The sequence below is a fragment of the Populus alba genome, chromosome 10 (assembly GCF_005239225.2).
Source record: "Populus alba chromosome 10, ASM523922v2, whole genome shotgun sequence".
In the NCBI taxonomy this organism is placed as follows: Eukaryota; Viridiplantae; Streptophyta; class Magnoliopsida; order Malpighiales; family Salicaceae; genus Populus; species Populus alba.
Window position 1 is genome coordinate 19,177,372 of NC_133293.1, and position 13,343 is coordinate 19,190,714.

At 36.2% G+C, this 13,343-nt stretch overlaps 3 protein-coding genes and 1 long non-coding RNA gene across 9 annotated transcripts; 1 reads left to right on the plus strand and 3 right to left on the minus strand.

Moving 5' to 3' along the window:
• Positions 1-447: 447 nt before the first annotated feature.
• Positions 448-2,478, minus strand: LOC118059760 (actin-depolymerizing factor 1). Its single transcript, XM_035072732.2, has 3 exons — positions 2,255-2,478; positions 924-1,189; positions 448-811 (listed from the first exon to the last, which is right to left on the minus strand). The coding sequence occupies exons 1-3, from the start codon at positions 2,255-2,257 to the stop codon at positions 661-663; spliced, it is 420 nt and encodes a 139-aa protein (XP_034928623.1). The 5' UTR covers positions 2,258-2,478; the 3' UTR covers positions 448-660.
• Positions 2,479-3,037: 559 nt separating this feature from the next.
• On the minus strand, positions 3,038-5,244 carry LOC118059758 (transcription factor bHLH110). Of its 4 annotated transcripts, none has more exons than XM_073412084.1 (7): positions 5,102-5,244; positions 4,871-4,965; positions 4,170-4,358; positions 3,889-3,969; positions 3,698-3,763; positions 3,490-3,549; positions 3,038-3,383 (listed from the first exon to the last, which is right to left on the minus strand). In XM_073412084.1, the coding sequence occupies exons 2-7, from the start codon at positions 4,871-4,873 to the stop codon at positions 3,285-3,287; spliced, it is 498 nt and encodes a 165-aa protein (XP_073268185.1). In that variant the 5' UTR covers positions 4,874-4,965; positions 5,102-5,244; the 3' UTR covers positions 3,038-3,284. The 4 variants fall into 4 exon arrangements, with proteins under 4 accessions (XP_073268185.1, XP_034928622.1, XP_073268184.1 ...); XM_035072731.2 differs by having other exon boundaries at positions 4,170-4,367; positions 5,102-5,238; XM_073412083.1 differs by lacking the exon at positions 5,102-5,244 and having other exon boundaries at positions 4,871-5,085.
• A 686-nt stretch (positions 5,245-5,930) lies between these two features.
• Positions 5,931-7,156, minus strand: LOC140955997 (uncharacterized). The gene is made up of 3 exons (XR_012170895.1): positions 6,874-7,156; positions 6,198-6,356; positions 5,931-5,989 (listed from the first exon to the last, which is right to left on the minus strand). It is a non-coding gene; the product is annotated as an uncharacterized lncRNA (long non-coding RNA).
• Positions 7,157-8,941: 1,785 nt separating this feature from the next.
• Positions 8,942-10,706, plus strand: LOC118059761 (small ribosomal subunit protein uS8z/uS8w). Of its 3 annotated transcripts, none has more exons than XM_035072735.2 (4): positions 8,942-9,059; positions 9,692-9,835; positions 9,928-10,088; positions 10,394-10,706. In XM_035072735.2, exons 2-4 carry the CDS (start codon positions 9,703-9,705, stop codon positions 10,490-10,492), a joined length of 393 nt encoding a protein of 130 aa, XP_034928626.1. In that variant the 5' UTR covers positions 8,942-9,059; positions 9,692-9,702; the 3' UTR covers positions 10,493-10,706. The 3 variants fall into 3 exon arrangements, with proteins under 3 accessions (XP_034928626.1, XP_034928625.1, XP_034928624.1); XM_035072734.2 differs by having other exon boundaries at positions 8,952-9,059; positions 9,698-9,835; XM_035072733.2 differs by having other exon boundaries at positions 8,966-9,059; positions 9,695-9,835.
• The last annotated feature ends 2,637 nt before the right edge of the window (positions 10,707-13,343 follow it).

A 13,343-nucleotide genomic window follows, 5' to 3' on the forward strand; every position in this document is an offset into this window, starting at 1 on the left:
AAAATCTCAGTCTCTACAACTTTACCACTCCTGGTGGCACCAAGAACCGACCGTGACAGTGATTGCTAAAAATATATTCAAAAAGCAGCACGCCAATTAAAAGACAGCGCCAGTAAGAAGACCGAGCTTAGATTGGAAAAGACAGGGACATAGCAACGAGCACACCATCAAGCAAAAGCTACATGGGTGAATTTACTAGCCAAGCACATATCATCAAACTTCCAATGTCTGTATGTCTTGGATAAAAGATTGAGGCTCATTTCTCCAAGGTGATAATATCCAACCATTCAACATTTGGGGATACCACTCAGTGACCTCTAAATTCATTATCAAGGTTCAACACATAACTGAAATTATCACAATTATGCATGCCTCTCTTTGGTTTATTCATTATGGACAATGAAATGGTACATAATTAAATTGAAAGTAGGGTAAAAGACTTGCGAGTGCAACATATAATAAAAGCCTTCAAAGAAATCAAACTGAACTATACCCCCACAGAACATCATATAACTGTATGCAAGTATCACACTGGTGGGGATGCTCGCCCCATGAATCCACAAACATAACAGAAGAAGGCAAATTCTAGGTGCAGATATATAAACATTACACTTAATGAACCCAATGATATGGACTTCCTTGCATGGTAGGCAATGTATTTTAATTCGAACGGCTTCTAATAACATCAAGCCCCATCTCTGTAGGATCAGTAGCTTGCAGCTCAATCTGAATACCATCTAATTCTCTCTTAAATCTGTCCTTGGAGCTTGCATAAATCATCTTGCTTCTCACCCTCGCCGTGTCAGGGGACCTTCATACATGTAAAAGCAAAAGATGAAGCAAACAGTCGAACATAAATCAAACAAAAAAAAAAGAACGGTAACATAAGCGGTTGATAGATTCTATGAAAGGTAATCAATCACCATGCAATAAAAACAATCCTGCTCTTCTGGCAGTTCTCCTCTGTTACATAATCAAAGTCATAAACTGCGTATCGGCACTCATCAGCAGGCAGACTGGCAGAGAAATTTTCATAGCTATCAGCTGGTTCACCAAGCTTCTCCACAATCACCTGCTTTTGCTTCTCCTCGATCTTGAAAACAATGAAACGGTAAGTCCTTTTTGCCTTCAAATCCAAAAACCTCAGCTTGCAGTCATCATGCACAGCCATCCCAGATGCTGCGTTTGCCTGCAGATGGGATGAACAACTAGTAAGCAACACAGATATCTGCACCACAAGCTATGAAACTTTGCTAACTGCTTGATAAAGTACTATAGGTCAAAGTGTATTCCTGTGGGACCATCTATTTACAAATGCAGCTGCTTTACAGCTTGAGACGTAGTTCATCAAAGAAAATGAATGCTTCATTGCACCTATAGCTATTGACCAGGTTAAGCAATGTCCTACCCCCATATATATTAGGAATTGGTAATACTCACAAACCTTCCTCCTCTACATAAATTCCCACATTACACCTCATCTTTTTTTCATAAGACAGATACTTCGAATCAATAACAATCATCAAAGTACAGTTCACAATGACGACAAAGTCCTAAAGAGAAATATACTTCTGCTTAATTCCCAACTTCATTTCTAAGCTTTTATCATATCCTTCACAGTTAAGTTAACAAACCACCAGAACCTTCAATCTAAATCATCCATCCCACTTTTTCACGAGTTTTTCAATTTATCCCAAAAATTCCTGCTTTCAAATCCTATTTTATTCATCCAACCGAGAAGAGAAAAAAAATATAAACCCAAATGCGAAAAAAGATTAATATATATATATATATATATATATATTCAGGAAATAATTTTTTTCTATAAAAAAAACCCAAAAAAGCCATTTCCCGACACAGCTGCAGATATAGTAAGAACAAAAAGTATCACCCGCTACCAACTGAACCAAAAAACAAACTCTAGAATTAAATTAGAATATTACCCAAAAAAATTGCATCAACATCACAAACATCATAATCCAACACAGATGAAAAAAGCCAAAATAATTATAAAAAGAAAGAGAGAGAGAAGAATTCAGATCGGTGAACCAGTTAACAAAAAAAAAATCAAACTTTTTATCTACCAATAAAACCATCAAATTACCAATTAAATTTCATGGATCAAGCACAAAACCATCACCAATTTCACTAATCAACACTAAATCCCCAAACAGAAAAAAAAAAAAGAGTAAAAAAGATGAAATGATGAAGACACGTACAGTGAAACGGAGCAAAGAGTAATCGAAGTGCTTACCATTTTTTCTCCTTTTGATTTGATAAAAATAACGGAAGCGAAACTAATGAGAGAAAATCTAGGGCCAAGAGAGAGGAGGGAGGGAGGGGGCGAGGTGGAGGAGGTGATAAAGATAGACTTCTTCTTCTTTTTCTTTTTTTTCTCTCTCCTTTATTTTTTTTTTTCCACTTTTTTGTTTTTGTTGGGCTTGAAAAAATTTAAAGTTGTGGTGGCCTATTTTTTATTTCACGTATGGTATGTGTGTCTGTGCCTCTGTGGTGATTCTTTCACTAGTATTTGATCGCTGGCGTTTTGCTCCATTGATATAGTGCCACGTTTTGGGATATGGTGGGAAAGAGTGCCGCGTCTTGGGCGATGAAACTAGCGTTTATTGAGTTAGTACGACTACGTTTTATGCTGAGTTATGATGGACTGCTGTAGCCCATGTTTTATGGTTCTATGATGGGCTTTGAGGCCCAAATCGACGAGTTTTGTCAAGATTAAGGGTTGGCCCCGTGTTTACGGTCTTTAGAAATTTGAACTGAGCCTAGGCTAATAATAATAAAAATCCTGTTGAACAGTAAAAAAGACAATCAAAATTTATAAACTTCATGCATCTGAGATTGTAGTCCAGAAAGAAAAAAAGGGAATGTTGCTGCTATGAATTGATGCCCTCAAATTAATTGTGAATTGTGAGGGCAGCCCACTTGAATCGATCAATACCACATGTTCATGAAACTTTGACAAGGGAAACACACAGGGCTAACAAAAACAGATGAAAAGGAGTAAAATGGCAGGAGCAGATGAACAAGAAATCAGATCTCTTTATAGGTCAAGTCCCCAAACATACCAAAAAACTAAATATCCCACCAAATACCAATCAAAGTTGGTGCCCTTAAATATGAAAACGACTAGATTCCTTGATAATGGGAGCTTTAAAGTGGATTGAGAAGAAAATCCTGCTGTGTCGAGGTCAAGCTAAATATGTGTAATTCGGGGCAGAAACTAGGAATTTATGGCATAGACGATCTTCCTTGAATCAGAATTAGGATCAACTTGGTCTGGCTGCTGAGTCATTTTTCAGCATAAACGATATGGGAACCAAGCAAAGTCCTCTACTTTGTAGGTCTCGCAGTTCACCATCAGTTTCCTGTGATATGCGCAAGTTTTTAACAAAAGTATTAGAGAGATAGAGATATGCATGCATTGATTAATCTATGGCCAAAATGCTAAAGATCTCATGTAAATCTAGCAACCTGTGATTGTTGAATAGGTCTTGTACCATTGCATGAGCTTGTCAGCATCCGAAACAGATTCTGTACCGGAACCAGGAATAATTAAAAAAAAAAAAAGATTAATCAACATTTGAATGATTCATTACTAAATAATTCAAGGGTGTTCTTTCTCTACTTTGATCTCTTGCTGCCTGATTAATAGATAATAATTAGCTGAGCAGATTTATACCTGGATTTGCTCTTGAAGGAGTTTGATGTGAAGAGAAGCCTCTAGTAGAACAGAGGCAGTGTCTGCCTGCAATAAAACCAGAACCATAATCGGTTTTCTAAGATGATAAGGGAATAAATGTTTCCACTTGAGGAATAGAAAATCAGCAACTATAAAACGAATGTTATCTATTTACATATAGATTAACTAACCTTGCCATATGGAGAGACCAACTTTTGAAGAGCTGTGATTTTGTCACTCAGCTTTTGGCTTCTCCTCACAGGCACCTGCAACTGCCAGCCAAAAAAGAAAACCTTGAGAACTTAAAACAGATGCTTGGTCAGAAAGAAATAAAAAAAAAACTGTCCTTTTCATGTTCTGGAAATGGATAAAGTTTTTGTCAGTTTTCATTTCTTTTGGTTCTATTTCTGTTTTGTTTCATATTTTGGTCTTGCATTTCACTTATTTTTAATACTTGACATGCACTTCCTACCTTTTGCTCTTGGATGCTGATCGATTCTCTGGCTTGGTGATTCCATGGTTCTTCAGGGGAATTAGCCTTCTTTCTCTTATTAGTCTTCCATGTACTCAAAGCAGTCTTGTTTTCAATGAGATCGCTAGGTTCTCTTTGGGGTAGTAGGTTTGTAAGCTCATCAATTGACCTTTTCCTCATTTGCATGGCCTGAAAGTCCTGAAGAACAAGGGTAAGATTAGGAGATTGATGCTCTACTTTGCTGTTCTACAGACTGTTATTAAATCAAATTTGGTGGTGCAGTGCAGGCAAGTCCATAAGGATGGCCACAACAAAAAACTATCCATTAAGTTCTTCAATAATATATTCTTTTCCAGTCCATATGTGACAAGGACTGCTCTATATATTATCTAACATCCAATGAATTTTATTGTCCATGAGGGATATGCAAGCTAGACCTGTTTTTTATTTTATTCACTCAATCGTTTTCTGTTCTTGCATTGATTGTCACTAATCTTTTCAAATGATCATTAACTAGTGGTTTAGCAAAATATGACAAGATTTATCAAGAGGCCGGATATGAACTAGAGACATCACCTTGTATAAATATAATAATAATTAAGCCAGAATTAGTTTAATGCACAAGAACATCTAGAAAATATTACTTCAAATCTTTCTCACATCACACGTAAATTAGTAACAGGGAATAGTGTATTGTTTACCATTTGAACCTCTGTAATAGAGACCCCATTGCTTAGTAGCGTTGACTGCTGTGGGATGTTGCTGCAGGTAGAGGATACAGATTGATAGCCTGCCACTAAACAAGGTAAACAAGCCATTAAATGGAGGATATAGGAAACTGAGATGGTTAGCAGGGAGGAAAGAGAACTCCAAGAACAGGCAAAATTGAGAAATATTTTCTAAAGTTTATAATGGATGGAGATTCACTGAACCTGGTTGATAGCTAGCAAGGGATTGATAAGGAATACAGAAGCCTCCATCTCGTAGCTGGTGGCTATCATTGAAGACTTTGGAGTCCAATAAAAGGTAGTACCATGGACATTTCTGCTAAAAGGAAATCAGAAAGCAACATTAACAAGAGGTGGGCCTAATCTTTTTTGCACAAATAAGGATGGATCTCTCCTATTATAAAAGTTTAAGCTTCAACTTTGAATGCTCATATTGTCCAAATAAATTCTAACCTAATCCAAATATTAAAAAAAATGACTTTGAATGTTCACAACAAGACATACAAGAAGCGTGGCAAGTAAAGGTTGATGTAATAAATCGCATAGACAAAACAAGGGTTACATCAAGTGCTTTCAAGTCTAGCCTTGAATGTGGTTAATTGTATTTGAGCCAAACAACAAAAGAAAACTTATCTGTAACATCATGTAAGTCTAAATTTGAATGGTATGAGTCTATTAGATTCCGTTCTTTCATGGATGTTCATGCCGTCACTTCTCATAGAACAGTACAGAAGAGATACTGATTGCAACGAGACAACACAGCCCAGCATCACGGAAACTCGAAGTCAAAGCTCAAGGGACAATAGTTTAGATTAACGTGATCCTGAGGAAATTCGAAAAATACTGTCTTTTGTATCAGCAATGTAGTCAGGAACTGAAAGAACTAGTGGTATCTTTCTACTTGTCTTTCTTTAATGGGATCTTGATTTTAACTACTCATTTTCACCACTGACAAAGAAAACAAATAGAAAGGACCTTTTAAGATTCTTCTTCGTAAAAATAAAATAAAAATCAAGGAGAGCAAGAACACATACATTTTGGCATCCATTGACATAGAGACTTCCAGATTTGGCTTCTGAACCTCATCGTTCCCTGAAACAAATTGATTATATACAAACAACATCACATCATTGGTAGCCCAAATCCCTCTTTCAGGAGTATACTACTAATTTTTTTAGGCAAATGATGACCAAGGACTCTGGTCCAGTTCAAGCTTGTTTACATAGAGTCTCTTCAATCACAGTTTAAGCTAGCCAAATATTTTGAAATCTTGAAGATCTTAAGAGATTAAGATGATTACCGAAGCTGTAAAGGTGTGAAGATACTGTTGGAAGAAGAGCGTTCCTCATTTTGAGAAATTATAACTATATGTTCTCTGCAATGAGATTTCTTAAGAATCAATGTTTCCTGACCAGAAGCCTGAACTCAGAGGCTTGTTTTCTGCTCTAAACGAAGTGACCTGATGAAACAAGAGTGAAAATAAGGCGGTGGAAGTTAATTAAATTATGATTAAACCAAATTGGAAGCAACATATATATGCATTTATACAATAAAATTAATAAGCATACGATGTTTAAGCTCTTCTTAGTTGGAAGATGAGATCTATTTTCATGGAAAAGGATTAAAAGTGGTCCAACAATGACTGAAAATTAAGGGGAAGTGAAAATTCCAGCCTTGCATAAGCATGCTGAGATGTTAAAAGAGAAGAAAAAACAACTAAATTTGAACATGCGAATCGGTTTTGATCAAGCAACTGCTAATTGACGTGCATGTGAACATGCTATAATTAACTTACAAAATAAATTCAAGTAATTAAGCCCAGAGCATTGCAATAAGAGGCTTTCTTCTTCTCATGTTAACAGGTTTTGACCAAATGTCTCTCGTAGATCCTTAAACAATTACCATAACCAAAACTGAGTAGAAAATGTTCAAAAGATAGTAGTAATGTACGTAACTAAATCAAGAGCTTTCACCACCTCAGTCTGAAAGACAGAAAAATGCCTCCTAGCCCTCCTAGCTCTAAGATGGTATCCTTTGCTCTGTTGCCTGCTGTTAACAACTTAATTAAAAAAGACTCTTGAGTGGAGAAATTATTGTCTTGGTATAAATATGATCTTGTAGGATTTGTTTGAGTATAGAAACGACGCTTTCCCTTCGAAGAGAGAGTGGTTTTGTGGTCACAGCAAAGCTCGAGTCTATTTACTGCATGGTGAGAGGAACAGGGTGACTCGTCTGAAGAAAAAACAGACTCAGTATGAGGAACAGGGTGGCTCTGAATGGCAGTTAACTCCTCTTCCATGCTGTCCCTTTCTTTTCATATTGACTTGTTTTGATTAGTGGAAATTAAGTATTCTATTAAGATTCAATGAGTTAGTTAATTGTGTGATTAGAGAAACACAGAGTAAAAACCTGCGTGGCACTGGCGTCAACCTGGCAAGTTACGAAGACAATATTGGATGTTTTGGATTCGGCTTGTTGCGAGTTCTTGCCTTGGCTCGGGATAAAAGTTACAATATACTTATTTTCTTAAATAAAATATTAGCAATGCTTTGACGAGGAAAACCATAGGGATGTTTAATATTTTGTTTTCACAGCCTCGGTTTTTAAACACAAATAATAAATAAATAAATAAGTCAAATTAAGTACTGATTTTTCATGAATGGGTCAATTAAGTAATATTGGATTAATATCATCATTTGGAATAGCAAGGTAGATAGTCAAGGGGAGAAATTATAGTATACCACAGGGATGCTTTGACGAGGAAATTATCTTGTCCTCCCTGCATGGTTCTTGCTGCTCGTCGGCTCATGCCCCGGCGAGGCTTCATCCTCCTGGCCATTGGACACAAGGAATGCTGACCTATGCCCTTTCTATTGTGGCAATTTTGTCATTGGATGAGTTATTAAGCATTCTAATCCACGTACGTACATTAATCTACTTGATGAGGATTTATTGAATGAAATTAAACAAATATAATATATTTAAACTAATTATTACCAATATACAGATTTTGGGTCGCACCAATAACTTATTTTTTACACGTCAAATTTTGATTTTGTACGGTTACTTATACCTTCGCTCAATTACGTGGCCAGATTTATTATGAACTTGCGAACTGCCAAGCACTATGACATCCTGCCTTTTTAAAACAATGGTAAATATTAAAAATAAATTTGAAGGATATATATGAATTATTAGATAGTCTTGAGTGACGAAATACATTCAAATAGAAAAAATAATTAATCAAATAGAAGGAGTAAAAACTTAGGCTCTCAACAGCACAAAAAAATAGATCGAAGGTAGGTACTACAATTGCGATGTTCTCTAATTGTAAATGGGATCCATTTTTTTCACGTGTCAATTGATAATGTTTGAGTTAACATCCAATACAATTATAGGTAAGGAGATGCACTAAAATAGAAGAAAAAAAATCGATTAATCATTCAAATAAATAAAATAAATAGATGATGGAAATAAAATTTTCTCAAGTGAAAACCACAAGTTATCGAAAAATAAAAACTTAAACACAATGCCTCCACGTATCTTGAAAATAAAATCTTCAATAGTAGTGGATAGCTTACTATTAGTTAAATAATAATTTTTTTAAAAAGATCTAATACTTTACACACACGTTGTTGACTTGAATATTTTTTTTATTAAAATTTTTAATCTTGTTTTATATTATTTGGCTATTTATTAATGACATTAAAACCTAAATAAAATAAGTTTCTTAAATCACTCAGTACATTGCTAGAACTTTGTTTTACCTATAAAAAGACTAAAAATGCTAAAAAAGAAGTCAAAAACATGTATACAGTAGAGATAAATATATGCTCTGCCCATGGAAACTCATTAAATCAGTTTCCTAAAGCCCATCGACCATACGATTGATTAATGGGCCTCACTAATAAGTCTCATCGAAGATCCACTCATAGCAAGAGGATTAATTAGTTAGGCCCCGATATTTCTCGATCGACGAACAACAATGTAAAAGTCGGCCCAACTTTTAAAAAAACCTAATACGAGGGCAATCCAGTAAATCAACTCAAAACCCACCATTTATATACACACATTATTTCGCATATTCAGTCTCTCGAAACCCTAACTCTCGCTGTTTTCACTAGGAGGCGCCTCTGCAGATCGCTCTCTGCCTCTCTTCCCGGTACGTCTTAGATAATTCATGGATTTCCACCAATATTTTCTTTGATTTGATCTTTATAATATGGCATTGCCCTTAATTTTGTTCTTATCATCGTAGCTCAACAGACTCGAGTATTGCTTCTGTTTGTGTGTGTGTGTTTCCCTTTAAAGATTCCTTTCGGATCGATTATTGTGTAGTCATGTGGTTTAGGTGGATATCATCAGCTCTGTTTGTTATGCTGGTGATAGAAAATGAGAAGGGAAATATAGACGTCTGTTTTCTTGTATCAACTCCTTATATACCATCCAAGGCTAAAAAAAGAGCAGTTTTGATTAAGCTTGATTTCTTTTATGTTTCCTTTTGGCTTTTTGTGATCAGCTCTCTCTAAAATTTGGAATTTAATATTTTTTTGGTTTTATCCAGCTTGTTATACAGCCTGTTCTGTGTTTCCAATTTATTTTCTGTTTTCTTTTTCTTTTGAAAGTTTGCAAATAGGTAGAATTGAGATTGGGGTTTAGTTACCTTGTCTTAAAATTGCTGTCATTGAAGAGTGGAAAAGAAAGTTTTGTAATTGCTTTCTGGAACACATTTTGTAATGTGCATTTCAAAATCTTTTGGCAGTCATTGACTTTGTCCTTGTTAAATTTGTGTAGAAGCAGTAACAATGGTGCGAGTTAGTGTTTTGAATGATGCTCTGAAGAGCATGTACAATGCAGAGAAACGTGGGAAGCGCCAAGTCATGATCAGGCCTTCCTCAAAAGTGATCATCAAATTTCTGTTGGTGATGCAAAAGCATGGTAATGATCCATTTTTTACTTGCATTCTCTAGCTGTTGTTTCATTTTGGATTTGTAAATAAAATGTAATTCTTTCTGGGTTCTGCTCTGTAGGTTACATTGGTGAGTTTGAGTTCGTTGATGATCACAGGGCTGGTAAAATCGTTGTCGAACTAAATGGAAGGTTGAACAAATGTGGGGTCATCAGTCCTCGTTTTGATGTTGGTGTTAAGGAGATTGAAACCTGGACTGCAAGGTTGCTCCCCTCAAGACAGGTCAGTTCATGAAGTGCATGAGTTCACTTCAATTTCTATTCCAATATCTGTTTTTACTGCAAATATCATGTCTGCAAATGGGATGCATCAGGATAATGCAACCAAATGCTTTCATGCCAATGTTGAAAACCGATTTAAATTTTAATGAAAGTTCATACCAGTATTTATCTGTATGAGGATATGTAATGTGATGGAATCTATAAGTAAACTATAATTAATCAATGGTGAATATTCTTGTTTCCTATTATGGTTCTGTTCATGGCTTTGCTGTGCTGACTTGTACATTAATGACTTTGTCATTGCAGTTTGGATACATCGTGCTCACAACTTCTGCTGGTATTATGGACCATGAGGAAGCTAGAAGGAAGAATGTTGGTGGGAAAGTGCTTGGTTTCTTCTACTAAGCTGGGTTTATCCTGGTCTGAGAGCGAGTTGTCCCATTTATGAGAACTTTTTGGATGTATGTTGAGACTTGTTTACAATAGGATTTTGTCCCATGCGTTGTTTGTTTTTATGCTTTTTCCATAGTCTAGCTGTTGTGTTCACATTAATTAAGTGACTGATGTGTTTTGTAGCCCTCATCTATCTAATAGCAGCTTACGTTGGTTATCATGTTCATGCGGGGAATTGAAATCTGAATCTGATCCTTGAAAAGTATTGAGATGTTTTGTTACTGGTTCTAGTTTCCAGAATTTAGGATCTAATGCATATCCATCTTCCCATGGAGTGGTGGGCTTTCATTTTTCATACAGGGAAGCACTTTTACATGCTAACTTGTCTTAAACCGTCACTGAAAACAGTACTTACCTAAACTATACTTGACCGTGCTTGATGGTATCCGTGTTCTAGCTTCTTTAGTGCGAGGTAAGGAGGTTTTTGTGTTATTTTTCTGGTAGTGAATTATCGTTTAGAATCAGAGATTGGAGGGATGAATGTTATGAAATATTAGGCGAAAATGCATGATTTACCGGATTAGAGAATTGACACAGCAAAGTGGGCCTGGTTTTTCTCTTTAGTTCAGGCCACTGGGCTTCCATGGCAATCAGCATGCATCTTCTAATTAGGTGTGGTCTGCATAGAGAACTCGAAGCCCAATATCTGCGTAGCCCTATTAATGCACTTGTCACCTGTGAGTTAATAAATTCCTCTCGCTTGAATCCCCGCCATTTGTCTGTAACGATTAATTAAAGTGATCTAACTGGCTGGATGCTATCCTTGAAACCATTTTAGGAGAACCATCTGGATGAATTTTTCTCTTGATGTTGCCTTGATGGTAGGTTATAATTGATGGAAGCAACGTCTATATTATTTTTGTTCCAATAATCACTCGGTGCAATTGTTGACCGCAGAGCTCAAGTTAAATAGCGATCGTGTAAAATCCAATAGATACCCAGTGGCATTTCAGTGAATCAGTCTATTGGCCACCACGCACCAAAGGCCTTTTGAGTTGAGACTACAATCGGCAACAGAGGATGGTTGTAAAAGCTACAGCTCTTTATTTTGGCTGTGTTGTCAGTTTTGCAAGAAGAAACAGGGATGACACGACAAATAAATTGTAGTAACAAAAAAGGTCCCTTTTCACACTGTGTTTAAACACAAGCTGTTTATCGATCGGGGAACAGTGGCATAATTCAAACCCTAGACAAAACAGAAATGAAAAAAAAAAGAAGGCATGTGGAAATTGAACTCGCGCGTTTCCTTTGCAGTATATACGAGTAAATGCAAGGATGATAGAATATGTAAAAAATGGCCTAATAATATGTCAAGCCAAAGTGATGTGGATAAATTGCGAAAGGTAATAGTTGCCCTAACGGTGTAAAAACCATCATGGCCTTACTTGAACATAATAATCCTCTTCATTTTCCTCGTTGTCGCCTTTTCCATTGCCACTTTCCGGCAACCACCAGCCTTGAAACCGCCCATGTACAGGGGCTCTAGGAAGGATTCGAGCGGAGACCGAAGTATTGGAGAGAAAGAGCCATAGAAAGGATTGAAGGGAGATCTCTTGGGGTGGTGGTGGGGTTTTTGTAGTGGTGGTGGTGTGGGAGAGGATCTTCTAAGCATATGCTTTGAAGCACAACTTTTTTGTAGTGTCATTGCTTTACTTTATGCTCACTTTTATAATATTTAAAGAGAGGCACCAGGCAATTGTGGAATATACGCAATATATTCTGGCTAGTCACTTCGGTGTTCCTTCGCGTCAGGAGCTGGTGGATATACGCTGCATCGCTGATCGTACAGAGTTTGTGGCTTTTTGGCCAGTTGTTGGTCTGATGTAATTCCTGACGTGATCAATCAAATTAGCCTTAACAATTGGACTTTGTTTGTTGTCCGAAAAAAATAGAAATTGTGCTTCATTCTCCTACCTCAAGTTCGGACAACTTTCGTGTTTGGCCATTTAAACGAGTGGGAATTTCTGCTATGTATTAAATTAAAGCAGGACGAGCTGTACCTTTAAATTTTATAAAAACACCACCCAATTTCTCTTTGAATAAATATAGAATTGAATGAAATATTTACATGCATCGTACAGGCCAGCAGTTTCTACCCTGCTTACGTTAATCGTTCATTCACTTGAAACAGAGTGCTTGGTTGTTGTCGAGAAAAACAACTATGGAGTACAAGGGGAGACCTTAGTTTTGGACCAGACTAAAAGGTTATGAGCCTGAGTTTTGTCGCTGGGCCATTTAAGGTTTTGCTTGAGTAGGAGCGAACCTGGGCTCGCATGTCCAGTAGGAATTGGCCTCGTTCTTGCTTTGGACTTGGTATGGTTTCGAGAGAGTCCATGGGCTTCGTGGTTTAAGCGGGCCTTTGTGATCCGAAGGCCCCAGTAAATCCCCTCGAAAAAGGAAAAGGAAAAATAATCTAGTTGATTTTTTTTAAATTGATTGCGACGATAATTTTTTTAATCGCTCAATTTGATTGGAATACTGGATAAAAAAACTCTTAAAAATCAAGATAATCTATATTATTTTTCACAGTATAAAATCTAAAACTCTAAAAGTTTTACTAGAACATGTATATTCTTTATCTTGTTTGAATGGCGAGCATACATGTTAAAAAAAATTAATTTTTTTTTAAATAAGACTTAGTTTTGTATTCTAACTTTTTAATAAATAGATCACATTATTATTAAAAACAAAATTTAATTAGCTCGTGTGCTAGGGTTTTTTCATATTTTTATTGTATATTTATTTTATTTTATTTTTAACAAAACATAATTAGCATAAAATATTTACACGAATTTTTGCACGT

What these genes read in the sequence shown, in the direction of transcription:
- LOC118059760 (XM_035072732.2), bottom strand. An exon ending in AGGATTGTTTTTATTGCATG is followed by an intron (nt 812 to 923) that starts GTGATTGATTAC and finishes ACATGTATGAAG; the next exon opens with GTCCCCTGACACGGCGAGGG.
- LOC118059758 (XM_035072730.2), bottom strand. Translation starts at nt 4,987, where the DNA reads ATGGCTTGTTTACCTTGTTTAGTGGCAGGCTATCAATCTGTATCCTCT. An exon ending in TGGTCTCTCCATATGGCAAG is followed by an intron (nt 3,764 to 3,888) that starts GTTAGTTAATCT and finishes GTTTTATTGCAG; the next exon opens with GCAGACACTGCCTCTGTTCT. An exon ending in TCCTTCAAGAGCAAATCCAG is followed by an intron (nt 3,550 to 3,697) that starts GTATAAATCTGC and finishes GTTCCGGTACAG; the next exon opens with AATCTGTTTCGGATGCTGAC.
- LOC118059761 (XM_035072735.2), top strand. Translation starts at nt 9,703, where the DNA reads ATGGTGCGAGTTAGTGTTTTGAATGATGCTCTGAAGAGCATGTACAAT. An exon ending in GTTGGTGATGCAAAAGCATG is followed by an intron (nt 9,836 to 9,927) that starts GTAATGATCCAT and finishes TCTGCTCTGTAG; the next exon opens with GTTACATTGGTGAGTTTGAG. An exon ending in GGTTGCTCCCCTCAAGACAG is followed by an intron (nt 10,089 to 10,393) that starts GTCAGTTCATGA and finishes TTGTCATTGCAG; the next exon opens with TTTGGATACATCGTGCTCAC.